Here is a 14,583-nt window from a genome sequence, read left to right as displayed (position 1 = left end):
GGCCCCACTTTCTTCATTGTAATCCACCATGGCATTATTTGAAATCTGGTCTTGAAAAATGTATTTCTAAACAAATCTAGGATCAATAACTATTTTTTTACACAACTCGTTGTCACTGCTCGTTCTCTCTCCGGTGAGGACAGGAAGCATGAGAGAAACAGGAATGGATTTGTTATTTATTCTCTACCAATGAACAAAATAATTCAGAGGTAATTTCAAGTAAAAGATACCTGAGTAAGGTACAGGCTGAGAACAATTACCGAGATGGAAAACTAACCACAGCCCTGGTTTTCTGCAAGACAAGAGGAAAAGTAAACTATATTTTCTGACATAAAGAGCATATTAGCTCATTAACAGAAACAACTCTGATACTGAAGTTCAGATGGATTCAGAGTATGGAGCTTTATGTGGGAAGTCAGCATCACGATCTCTTGGCTGTGATCCCACTGCACAGTACCCTACTCTATTTCTCTCCCTGTCGAATGTGTTTCTGTTAGTCTATGATCTGCTTGAGGCCAGGGACTATTTTAATATTTTCACAGTGTAGGCACATTTCAAATAAGTAAATGACTATTTTTAATTTTGATTTTAATGTAATACAAGTATATATTAATAAAGAAAATAGAAAGGCCATTCCATGAAAAGATAATTTTATAACAAAAATAATTAGAGAATAACATAGTAAATACACTTTGTAACATGATCTTAACAGAATATATTTTCACTTGCTAATCTTTCAACTTATTTCCTAATAATACTACACCCTTTTGCATAAAAGTGGCTATTTTTAATAGCACTTTTCTCAACCGTATTTTGTCTTGAGGGCATAATATTCACTTCTAGTTCCAAAAAAACAATTTTTATAAAGTCAAATTTATGTGGTTCTGTTGGTTTTATTATGATCCAAATTCATTCAATAAAAACTTGAGGCATTGGGGTACTGTAGCTCAGTGATGGAGCAGAGAAAAGGCATGGAGTTCAATCACCAGAACAACAATGAGAAGTATTGAAACCTGTATCAAAAAATATAAGGTGAGACAGAACTTGTATGTGTTTAGGAGTTGAAAATTTCCAGCAATGACAATTAAGCTTACACAGCCCTGGAGGACCACGACTTTGTTACTCAGAGCCCCACCCCCAAGTTTAGACATACAGTGTGACCATCTTGGCCTCAAGAGAAAGAACTGCCTCATCTCCTTCACGGCCAGGCAAACCTGGTAATATGCCCTGGATCTGGGAATGATCTCCATATGCAGAGTCCCATTCCTTTCCATTCTGATCGAGGCTACATAATTAGAATTACCCATAGTGCATCTGATTTTTGGGGCTATGTCTTCTGTAGTCTCTTTCCATTTTTAAACTCCTGGGCAATGAATAAAGCCATAAACCCTACTTTGCTAATCCTTCCCCCAGGTGCTAAATTCTGTTATTTTTCCTTCCTTTCCTGTAAAGGAGTGTGGTGGGGGGATGATGGGGAAGAGGTACTGTGAGGAGCGATTACTACACTCTGTTTGCTCAGTTATAACCAATTTCCTTGAATTTCTGTTCCCTGTAAGTGGATTATATTTCCTGATTCGAACCTGAGCTTACCAAAAGTGATTACCATAAGGCCATAAAAGCAGTAAAAACAGCCCCTGTATGAATTTAAATGTTTTTTTCTACAATCATTATAAAAGGCTTTCAATCCTCAATAATACTCTCATGTCTATACTAAAGTCCAAAATCCTTAAAATCTTTTATAAAATCAATGAAAAAACATATCGATTTATATTTTAAAAAGTAATATGTCAATCTGAGTTCTCCTTAACTTAACACGTTTTATGCTAACTTAGCCAAGCTCCTTGGTTTCCTGATAGTCTCTGTCTAGCAAAGAGATGGAGTGGCCAGTCTCTTAGCTGTACAAATAAATGCAGGGGGCATAAAGGATGGAAGTAAGCCTGTGTAGACACTGAAAAAGCCTCTTCCAAAGGTAATTCCAATGATATAGCATGAATCGTTTAGTCCACAAAAAGATCATTATTAAAGATTATTGAATTTTTTTCTCCATTTCAGCGGGCTTCTAAATAATCTGATCTTGGTGTAACTGAAGGATGTAAGCACTAAAAGCACATGAGGTTCTCAGGAGAACTAATCTATCAAATATGGAAAAAAATAACTACGCTTACTGGTAAGCCTTTCCCTTAAAATTAGAAAGAAGATAAGGGTGTCCACTCTAGCCCCTTATATTCAACCTTTACTGCAGGTTTTAGTAGTTAAGGCAATTAGTCTAAAAAATAAAAATTATGCAATAAGTAAAATGTATCCAGATTGCAAAGGAAGAAGTAAAACTACCTGTATTCACAAATGATACAGTTGTATACATAGGGAATCCTAAATATCCACAAAGAAAAGAGTTCAGACAAGATCTCAATGATGAATGTAACTGTACTGCATACCTAAAAAGTGCCAATAAACTCAATGAGCAAAAAGTTGTGAAAAAAAATAAATGAGTTCAGGTGATGGGATACAAGATTAATATATAAAGATCAAACATTTTTCTATACACCCTTAATGAATACTTTTAAAGCTAAGGAAACAATTTAACTTTCAATAGCAACAAAAAGAGAACGATTTAGCAGTAAACTTGACAAGAGAAATGTAAAACGTGTACACTGAAAATAAAACATTCTGAAAGGAACTAAATAAACAGAAAGATAATCCATGTTCACGGATCAGATAACTCAGTATTATCACAATTGTTCTGCAGGTTGAATCACTCCTAATCAAAATCACTGCTTCTTCCTCTTTTTTACAAATTAATAAATTGTTTCTAAGTTTCTTTGGAAATGCAGAGGACTCTGAACAGCCACAGCAAATCTGAAAAAGAATGAAGTTGGAGAAGCCACTATCTCAAAATTCACTACAAAGCTACAGTAAGGAAGTCAATGCGATACTTTTTGAGAATAAGTATATGTATCAGTAGCATAGAATTTAGAGTTTTGAAGCAAACTCTTACTTTTATGTTCAATTGACTCTGACAAAGGTGCTAAGGCAAATCAAAAGGGAAAGAACAATCCTTTTAATAAATGGTTGTGGGACAACTAAATATACATAATTGGACGCATACCTCATATAATCCGCAAAAATTAACTCAGCTAACAAAACTAAACACTAGAGGCAGATTTTTAAGATGACTCATATTTTAAAATCTAGTACACTCAAACTTAGGGACAGCATCTAAATTTAAATGGTGACAACTGCATAACTCTATGAATACCCTAAAACCACAGACTTGTACACTTTAAAAGATGGATATGGTATGTAAATATGCTACATAAATATGCTATGTAAATTATATCTCAGTAAAGCTCAACAGATTTCAATTTTATATCAATAAATATGTAAATTATATCTCAAATACTGAAAGGTTGAAAACATGGAAACAGTTAAAAGTAAGCTAATTATTAAGTCTAAGGTGATGTAAACTCATGGATGGAATGAAATGGCAAGTCGTCTGGATTTATTCCACAGACCACCACATAACACTGTGAAGATATAACATAGTTTAAACTTTTCTTCTTTTACTAAAAAGATAATAGAAGAATGGGTTATAGAGAAGCAATTCTTGCAGTCAAAGGAAGAGCTTGCAGAGAAGAGCCAACTAATATCAGGACAAAAAGATTAACTAACATTCCCTAATGTGAAAGAACTGATCAGTCAGAAGGCTGAAACCAGTCAGTACTTAAATGAAGAGTAGAGACAAAAATTTTATTAGTAAAAGAGACACTGTTAAGGCTTAAACTCTCTACATCCGTAAACTAATTGTACAGACATTTAAGACTATTCATGTTGTAATATCTGGTGTCAAATGTGAGGACAATATTAAACTATGTTCAAGTTGTTTGTAGATCATTTGGGCAAGTAAAGACAGAGATAAAACACACCTTTAAAACAAGATGAGTTACGCTATATCTTGTAGCTTTATTACAAATGATAACTTAGTTTTACTGAATTACTTTGATTTGCAGTATTTTTCTAAGAGTGTTTTCAACCCGCGTTTCTTTGATACTAATTAAGACTCAATTTTTCTTTGGTTTACCCTCCCTTCTTTAACGTTTCTTCAATTCTGGATTGCCAGCAGCCCAACTTTTAGCTATGCCTAATCGATCACACTTAGCAGATATTCTACAACATTCAATTCACTTTGTTCTTTGTGAGCAAAATGCACTGATACTTCTTTAAGGTCATAGTTAAGCAATGTCGCCAGAGGTAAAAACTAAAGATTTCAGCTCCATTCCACTTTTTCTTCAGTGTAAATCTAAAGCATGCTCTAGGCAATTTAAAAAGACCTACTGAGAGTAGACTGAGGTCCAGTGTCCTCACACAGCTACCTCCAAAACCAGTCCTCTATCAGCTGCTCAAGGGCAGCTTAGACTGCTTGGAGGCCAGGGAGCCCAGCATGGAACAATGGCAGGAAAATAGAGTTCCCTTCATTCCTTAATTCACATGCAAGTGAGGTGCCAATCAAGTGCTGACAAGCATGGAGAAACCAAAATCAAAAGTGGGTAAAGACATGCTTTCAAAAGGAGCTGTTTTCACACATTTCTAAGTGATGTTTTTAATGGTGGCTGTGAATATTCCACTAATAACATGGAAAAGGAAATAAAACTAATAAGAAAGACACTAATTTTATATCAGCTGAGAGGACTTAATAAACTAATGGAATATTATTTACTAAAATATTGAATGTTTCATGAAAAATATGAAGACTTGTTTTTGGCTAAGGGGTGAAATCTGAATGTAGACTGATTTATTGAGTGTTGCGAACAGGGAGGGTAAGGCGAGCTGAAATTGGTAACTGGGTACCGACAAGCACTGCCAGCTCATTTCCAAGTAAAGAAAAATTTTAAGGTTTCTTGATTTTTGCCAAACTGATCATGACCTGGAAAGACAAGAACAAAGTGCTCCAAAATGGATAACAATAAAGCAATGACATCATTTCATCAAAGTGGATGGAGACAAGACAATGACAAAGGTCAAAAACTGCACTGTTTTCTAATGATAGTTAATTTAGAAAAAAAGAAAATGATTCTGAGTTTTTAACAATGCAAAAGTAAAAGTGAGCTATATTATTTGTATAGACGCCTTTCTAAATGGATTTGATAAATGCATTCTAATTATGATTTCAAATTATATCAGGTAGAAAATAAAATTTCTAAGAGAAATTTTAGGCCTTAATTAACTTCGTAGATTGGTGATATTTTAAATGTACAGAAAAGATAACAGAGTAAACTATATCACTTTCAAAAATGCATTATCAATTCATAACATAAATAGTTCTTCCCTTTTGTCTTTCATGACTGCAAGAAAAAAATGTAAGATCTTATCAATATCTTTTTTGTTAGGAATACGAAAAGGTTAAAGAATGGGAAATTTGAATTGTTAGTGAATGGAAAGAGCAGGAACAGAGAAAATATATTTTTAGTATCATTTTTCCCTTTACTGTAGTGTAACGTACACTATTTTTATGAGGTTAAAGTTGGTCAGGTTCTAAGGTTACTATCATAAAAAGAATATTGCTTTTGAAAAGAAATCTGATAGTAATATATTCTTGGGAGAAATCTGACACTTTAAGATAGGATATAATCATAAATTTTGTTGTCAGTTCTCAAAAACAACAATTAGAAAAATATGAAAGTTTTACAAAATATTTATGCTCTAAATTTCAATGTAATTTATCTTCAGATATCAACTAGCAGCACATTTAATTTTAAACTACAATTTGTACAAAGTTTTAAATCAGTGATTAGCAAGAAACATTTAATTTTACGTCCTGATTGGTACCCTTATTTAAACAGTAAGTCCTGTAAGTAACTGCATTTATTGGTGAAACTGTACTTGCCACACAAATTACATGAAAATAAAATTTCTTGACATTCATGACCTCCAGAAGAATGTGAACTTGTATGATAATGGTTGAAGAACAATTTCCATGCATTTAAATATGATGCTACAGACTAATATCCTTCTGAGTGTGTGTGTGTGTGTGTGTGTGTGTGTGTGTGTGTGTGTGTGTACAGTTACTCAAACAAAGTAAATTTCAGGAAAATTTGAAAAATTTAAACATGTCTTCAATCTAAACATTTAATGTGTGTTGTACAAAATGCATTATTGAGATTAAAAACCTTAAGATATAACTCAAGTTTTGTATATTGTTTACCATTCACTTTCTTGTAAAGCTAATATTAAAGTTTGGAATTTATGTAAACAGCTTCATATATTACACCACATTTTAAAATCCCGAGAAAGAATATTTGTCAACATTTTAAAACCCCATGACCTTCCCCTGAAGAGTATCAGTGAGAATTTGAAAGACTATTACTTAGTTTAAGGCAAAAGCAAAAAGTTTGAGAATATTTCTGTTTGTATTTTCTTTAACAACATTATCTTTTAAAAAGCCCCATGAAGCTGAAATATAATGAATTAAAATATAATAAAATTTGTCCAAAATTGATGTAAAACTCATCAGTGTACAATGTCATTTGCTTAGAGGAATCTAATTTTGTAGGTGAATCAGTCTTTCTTCATTTGTCACCATCTGTATGCCCCCATTACATACCCTAATCGGTTATTTCACAAAATGTAGCAAATATATGAAGTTGGGATAATCACCACTAATGTTTTCAAGCCTAAACAAGGTATGTGACATTAAATAGACTTCTCAGCCCTGGTGTTGCCTGACAGATATGTGATGTGCCAGTGGTTATATTATACCCTTCCTCCCATGCATGTACCTCCTGCAGAGATAGCAGACTACAGAAGCTGACCCTTCCTGAGACCATCTTGTCTCTCTGACAAAGCTCCTTTTTAACTTCTTACTTACTGGTTACTTCCTGTGATGGAGAAAAACTTTAGCTCAGCTTGTGATAATTTCACAGGCCCTGAGGACCCTGACCCTAATAGCCTCAAGGTCAGAAGTCAAGTCTTGTTCTGAAACATCTGTGTGCTTTATATTAAAGTGGAACAAAAGTGGAGGAATATCCACCAGCGTGTGACAAGAAGGACAGGCAAAGCAGGACTGACACTCTGGTCATCTGTCAACCCTGGCATCTTAAGTTCATTTTCAAAACCATTGGAAATCTACTTAAATTGCAAAATTCATACACACAGGTTTTTATAAATTGTCTTAAAGTTTAAAAAAAAAGTAGAAGGAAGAAGAGAAAAGAAAAAGGCATTCATGTTTTATAGAAATCTGAAATTTGGTTAGTATTTCAGGCCCTCAGACATATTTTAAGTCACTGCACAATTCAAGAAAGCTCATGCTTTAAGTAATTTAGTGCCTTATAAGGACAACGCATGCTATCTAACCTACATGTGTATAGTTTCAAATCTGTAGGGTTGAAAGGAATTATATGAAAGACAACATTTATATTTTTAAAAGTATATCATACCAATCTGTTAAAGAGCTAGCTTCAGATATCTGTTGTATATATAAGATAAATACATTTAGTAAAGATTAAAGGGCTGAAAATAATCCTCCTAAACTGGAATCACTGTAAGAAATAAAAGATTTAATTTGTTTATTGATCTTAAAATAGCATAAGCATTTGTAGATTTTGGTCACCTAAAGTATTCTCAGGTGTCGGGTGTCAACATCAGCTTTACATCTAAATCATGTGAGAAGCAATAAGGTGTAGGGCAATTGAAAAGGCTCTGGAGATAAATTTAATTTGCATGACACACAAAAGTAAGTCTAGAAACATAAAAATTAGTCCATGTTGTGCTTGATATTAATGTCTACTGTCAGAGTAGGACTTAAAATTATCAAATGCACCTTTAGCAAACAAATCATTTTATTATAGCAATAATACTGTGCCATAAGAGGTTGTGGACACAGAGGCACAAATATGTCATTAGTATATTTTTAGAGTAGTTTATATCACATTAACCACACTAGCGCAAGTTTGTGCTGCTTGTAATACTGTATATAATACAGACAATATTGTAATTTTCTATAATGTACATATAATCTTAAATCTAACAGTTGGGTTATTTTAAAATGCAAATGCCCATAAATGCATTTTAGTTAGTGGTAAATTAATGGAACCTTTCTTATAGTTTTAATACTAATTTTATCAATTCTGATCAAGTACCAAGTAGTGAGTAGTTTTCACATAGTCAAATGGTCTCTTGAAATTTTACAGGTGGCATAAGCTTCAAGGGTATATACACAAAATAGCAACTATGAATCTGATATGTATAGAAATTGGGACAAAAATATAGAAAATTTGAAAATATAAATATGAAAAAGGCAAAAGATTTCTGGTTACCACTGAAAAGTTCTGCCATGCGAAAATAAATTAGTATATATTCTGTTCAAATATCACAAATTACTCAATTATTTTATTTCTATTCTTTACAAACAAAATAACAGGTATCAAGACAAAGAAAATAGAGAAGACACACCTGTTAAGAGACTGGAAATTAAAAAATGAATTAAATTTACACCTACCAGTTCAACAAAAGCAAGCCCTCCATAGCTGTGAGCAACAAAAAATACATTCTCAGCCACAGACTGGGCTATGAAATGGTCCCAAACATAGACTGCATGTTCTTCAGGAGACCCGTTTTCCTATAAAGAAAATAAATATCATGTATTACACACTTGTCTAATTGTTATCACAGTAATCAAGAATTCAATTATGTTTGTGGATATAGCATAAGAAATAAGATGATAATAGCTCATTCAAAATCATAATACAAAAGAACTGCACTGAAAATTTAAATTGGAGAATAAATTCATATTAAAAGTATTAATAAATTACTTCTATAATTTTGTGAAACAAATTATTTAAAATAAAAGCTTTTTCAAGGAAAAGAATGAAGATATTAAAATATATAGATGTGACACTAAATATATAGAAGTGCATTAGAATTGCACCTTGTGATAAAATAATGTAACAAAATCTAATTACATTCTTATATTTATATCTGAAGATATTTATATTATATACATATGTAAATGATTTGATTTATAATCTTTTAAGTGCCACTGTAAGCTGGAAGCAAGGACAAAATGAATAATGGATACTTTCTATTGAATTTATTAAAAATCTATATAATTTTTTTCCTAAAAGCATGTCCCATACATATTTCATTTCTAGAACTGGGAGAAACCTAAATATATAAACCTAGGGGCATTTACATTTTTCCTACTTTTCTAACTCCTAATAAACCTGTATGTGTGTGTGTGTGTGTGTGTCTGTGTGTTGTGTGAATGTGTGTGCAAATGTGTACTGTATGTGTGTGTATAACACAAAATCTCATAAGTTCAATCATGGCTTTATTTTGTCATATATCTACTGGTGTATGTAGTTAAAACAACTTTTCTAACCTAATAAACCTGTATGTGTGTGTGTGTGTGTGTGTCTGTGTGTTGTGTGAATGTGTGTGCAAATGTGTACTGTATGTGTGTGTATAACACAAAATCTCATAAGTTCAATCATGGCTTTATTTTGTCATATATCTACTGGTGTATGTAGTTAAAACAAAAATCAAGATAATGTGAAAACCAAAACAAAACCGATGAAACAAAAAGGCTAAATAATCTAACAAACTGCTTAGAATGCAACAGATGATGAAACTATTTGTGTAATTATTTCTTAGGAGCTTTGACACTCTAAAAGGCTAATTTCCTAAAACTGTCCTGGATATTACACAACCAACAAAACTGATGCCCATTTCTGTCCTAGAAACTTTACCAGAACCTATTCAGCTATAGCTCCTGAATGTCTATTGTGCCCAAGATTTTTCTCCACAGCCACAAAGGAAACTGTTTACTGGTCATTTCTCTCTGGATAGACTCATCATACTCAACCAATCCAACACTGTACTTAAATTTCCTCTCTAACCTGTTTCAAAGCCTATGGTCCTCATATCCAATTGTAATCAGAATGTTTTTTTCCACTTCTTCCCATTCTCAATTTCTCTTGCTTAGCTCAAGCCACCATCATTTTACAAGTGGCTGACTGCAAAACTCTTCACCCTAGTTTTCCTCCTTTTAGAATTGTCAATTTAAATGCTAATTCTGTAGACAGAACTTCTGTTTTCAAATCTTTTCTAAAGATGCAATATGGTCATGTCACTCAGCTGGACGATCACTTCTTGACACCTCCAAAGTGTTCTCACTGCGTTCAGGATGAAGTCCAAATTCCTTAGTAAGATGCTCCAGGCCCTTCAGGAACTGATATTCTTCACTCTCTCATTGCGTCTCACACCACTGTCCTGCAAAATCACCTTGACCCAAAAGACACCCTTGCCTCCTGAGAGACCACAGGGAACACTTGTTAGGGCACTCACAGTGACCATGTTTGCCACGCTGTCCTTGTCTCTGGGCCACGTGACTGGGAAGTGACCTGTGAGCTCTGCCCTCACTTCAAACCTGCCTACACCTGGGGAGCTGCTACCTGCTTTACGTGATCCGAAGAGCCATCACTCCTTTAGGAAGTCCACCCAGTCACCCCAGAGGCTAGCTATTCCCTAACATCGCAGGCATTTTTCCCATCACTATACCGAAGGTTCTATATCATAGCCACACATTAAATTCTCAAGTTCTTGAGGCCAAGAGCTTTGTCTTCTTGTTCATTAATCTTAGTGTAATAAATGCATAATAAAACTCCAGCATCAGCCGGGCATGGTGATGCACACCTGTAATCTCAGGACTCTAAGAGGCCGAGGCAGGAAGATGTCACGTTTGAGTCTCCACTGGGCAACTTAGTGAGTTGGAGAGACTGTTGTAAAATAAAAAAATAAAAAGGGCTGAGGACATAGCTCAGTGCAAAGGACGTGGGTCAATCCCCAGTCCTGAAAAAAAATTTTTACAAGAAATTAAAATTCCAACATTTAATTTCAGGTTGATTACCTACAACCTTGTAGTAATATAATAAAATATGAACATATTCTTAAGATGTATGTTAGTAATATGTTTGAAATTGCCTGTATTAATATGTGATGAATATAACAAAAATTCATATAGTAAAAATGAGGAATCAAGATATTATCTCATACAGGTACAAATCCCCTATGATAAATATGATCATTATGCATATCTAAATTGCACCAGTAAAATTAATAAAATATTAACAATAATTGGAAGGAAATTCTAGTAGTAATTTTAGGTTTTGACAATTGAGCTTTTGTTAGTTTCAAATGCTGGAAAATATATGAGAAAACCAAAATACAACTAAAAAGCAAAATAAAAGATAGGTAATAGTTAACTAGGGAGCTAGATCTTCATCCAACAAAAAGGGGATCAAGAAACAGAGAGGTGAGAGGGGAAGATGAGAAAAGCACTGAGATGTGTGAGGTGCATCTACCAATACCTGCAAAGAATGTGATCATCGTAGGCCGCAAACACCAACTAATAAGAAAATAAAAACCGAGAACAAATAAGGATAGCAGCTCCCTCTGAGGAAGATGGGCTGCTGGGACACGATGGAGGTAGTCACACCATGTGTTCTTTCCAGTTATTCTTTAAAACGTCACACACACTTAACACCTTTCTGTAGATGTACCTACAGTGACCAAGGAATATATTACATAAACTTGTGAGAATGAAGAGAGATCTCACCAGTAATTATACCGAGAGCACAGATTTGAACTGGGACTAAGGAAAGCCTGGCCACCCTACTTGTACCTTATAAGCCGAGTCCACTGCTGGGAAAACATTACAGTTTCAACTCCTGCCCAGTTCTATTTTCCCCACTGCCTGACATGTGCTGGTCCCACGAAAACTCCCCAACAAACTTCCTGCATGCAGATCTCCATTTCAAAATCTGTCGGTCATGACAGCCTCACCTAAAACACCATATCACCAGGTTTCCCAGGAAGCGGTTAACTGAAAGTCAAAATCTCATACAGAAATGAAAAAGGTTTTGTAAGAAATACATGAAAAGAACAGTTATTTACCCGTATTATTATCGGTACGTTTAAAACTACTCAAGACATTATTAGTTCAAGGTTACCTGCCAGCTCCACTGTCAGTCATGGCAGGTTACACTGAACCCTATATCATTTCTCTATATTTTTTTAATCTTCTTTCTTTAATTGCTCACTCACTTTTCCTTCTGTTTAGAATCTAAGTAACTTGAAGAAGACTTCCTTTTGGATTCAAAGTATAAAAAAACAAAGCATGCTATAAGCACTCAATAAGTGATTAGCAATGATTGGCATTATTGGCAATAATGAGGACAAATATTAAGTGCATTTCAAAAACCATGATGGAGTATTTAAATTCCATTTTATAAATTTAGTTTCTACTAATCTGGAATATGACAAAAAGACTGATGCTCAAAGATGTTCATCACTATCTCATTTACAGGAGCAAAAATCTGGATGAAGCATAAATACCAAATAATTTATTAAAATATGTAAATAATTTACAATTTATCTGTCTAAGGACATAGTATGCAGTTATTCAATAAGTGTAAAATGTAATATATGTACTTGATTTAATTTTACATGTAGTACAATTTTCACTAAGTAAAATACCTTAAAATGACTTTTTTGGCTATGTCTCTATTTCCTTCTCTCCCACCCTCTCTCTCTCTCTCCCCCTACAATGACATTTTAAAAGAAAAAACAAAACTATTCAAAGCAGCTATTCAGTCTACAGATGACAGCATTGTACCTCCCTGTTTTTGGCTTCTTTTCACTGTTATGAACTGCCCTAGATTTCTACAAAGTTCGTGCTTTTTGTACTAACAATGTAAACAAGAAAAAAATCAAAAATACCACTTAGTGCTTATTGGGGTAATCAGCATCTGAGCAGGAAAGAGCTCCTTACCTAAAAAATTCTAGGATCTCTTCTGAGCCCACTATGTGTTTACAAGCAGGACATGAGAGCAGCTGTTTCAAATAAGTTTAAGAGTAAGAAATGATAGCTAAAAAGCTTGACAGTAACTGATGAGCCAGAAAAATTACAAAATATCTGGAGACTACGTACAGTGCACTGGCCCGAGACTGCTAGCGCATTGCCACAGAGCAAGGGAAGGTGAGGTCGGTCTGCGTTCAAAGCACAACTGAAGGAACAACTGTGAACTGGTACTGTCGAAAAGACTTCACGATGCCGCGTGAATTCGTTAGTGGCATAAAAGTAAGAAACAGTTTTCTTCAAAATGTCATTTTATTTTATTTTATTTTTTTTGGGGGGTGGGATCAAACTCAGGTCCTTGCGCTTGCAAGGCAGGCCACCGAACCACTGAGCTAAATCCCCGGCCCTTCAAAATGTTATTTTAGAAAAATGAGGAATAAGGGAGATACAATGTAGCTATAAAAATTAGCAATTATATGTGTCGACTTTAAAAGTCCTTTTCAAAATTAAAGCTTTTTACTATTTATAGTGTCCCCGTCACTCTAGGACTAACAAATTCTGCCAAACAGTTGCAGCCTTCTTTAATTGGTAAGCACAGAAATTAATACACTTGGAATAGTTTAAAATAGATACTTCTAACTAGCATTATGAACTACAATCTCAACGTTATAAAAGAAGTGATGAGACACCAAAGCACGCGTGTGTCACTCCGACATGAGCCCACACTGTGTCCACAACCAATGCATATTCATAAACCATGATCCGGAGCGAATAGATGGCCAACGATGTATTTTGAGACTACACAGATTTCAATAGGAAAGACTTTCGAACACACTTCAATTACAGAAGAGCAAACAAACTAAATCTCCTCTGCAGGTTACTCTATGAATTTCACATCAGGGTCCATTTTATATTTCACTAACTTGAGTTAAGTTGTATTATTTGAGAATATGCAAATGTACGAAATACGTGAAAAGATAAGAAATCCATTCATTAGAGTTTGTGGGTGGCAAAATGCATAGAATATTTACACTGTGGAATTCTGCTGTGTTCAGAGTACAGGCTGAGATTCCTGATGTACTCCTTCTACCTTAATCGCTAAATGCCAAATAGAAGTGAAGCGGCAACGGAATCCTTATCAAGTACGCCAGATTCTACCACCTAGGCACTGAAGGTCTGTATTTATGATGGACTACCTGAGCTGATAACACATGGAATTATCTAAACAACATTTGCATATTTGTGTAATTATTTTCTAAGGTTAATTAGCTCCCGTAATGCATTTCACCCTCTGAGACTGCTTACAGTGACAGGTTCACATATTTTCTGAAACATTGCCAAATTGGACAGATTTTCTTTCTTCAGCTAACCTGTTGCTACGAAGTTATGAGGGCTCCTATAATAATTACTTTAAACGTATAATTGGCCTAGAAAAAGTAAACTGAAAATTTAATGAATTCAAAGATTTTTTAAATGTTCAACTTAAGTAAGGTAACTTACTTCATATATATATTCCTGTGATTACATGGGTAAGCATATTTATTAATAAACTTTCTATATAAAGAGGCAAATATAACATTGTGACTTTTAAACTACCACCTACCGCTGTCACTAATCTCAGCTATGTCACACATAAATGTCACATATAAATATGTATATAGCTACATCTGTTTATTTATATATGTACACACACACACACACACACACACACACACAAAACACACACAAACGAT

The 14,583-nt window shown here is 34.2% G+C and overlaps 1 protein-coding gene across 10 annotated transcripts in view; it reads right to left on the bottom strand.

Annotated features, from left to right (window-relative positions):
- Fam172a (family with sequence similarity 172 member A) overlaps window positions 1-14,583 on the bottom strand; it is a 348,439-nt gene that overhangs the window by 146,403 nt on the left and 187,453 nt on the right. For all 10 annotated transcript variants that reach the window (XM_033767668.1, XM_010637189.3, XM_033767678.1 and 7 more), the window contains one exon: window positions 8,492-8,611. In XM_033767668.1, coding sequence (XP_033623559.1) covers window positions 8,492-8,611 — 120 coding nt within the window. The remainder of the gene's footprint in view (window positions 1-8,491; window positions 8,612-14,583) is intronic.

Source organism: Fukomys damarensis, unplaced genomic scaffold, assembly GCF_012274545.1.
Source record: "Fukomys damarensis isolate Sample0158 unplaced genomic scaffold, DMR_v1.0_HiC HiC_scaffold_3, whole genome shotgun sequence".
NCBI lineage: Eukaryota > Metazoa > Chordata > Mammalia > Rodentia > Bathyergidae > Fukomys > Fukomys damarensis.
This window is presented reverse-complemented; position numbering and strand designations above follow the sequence as displayed.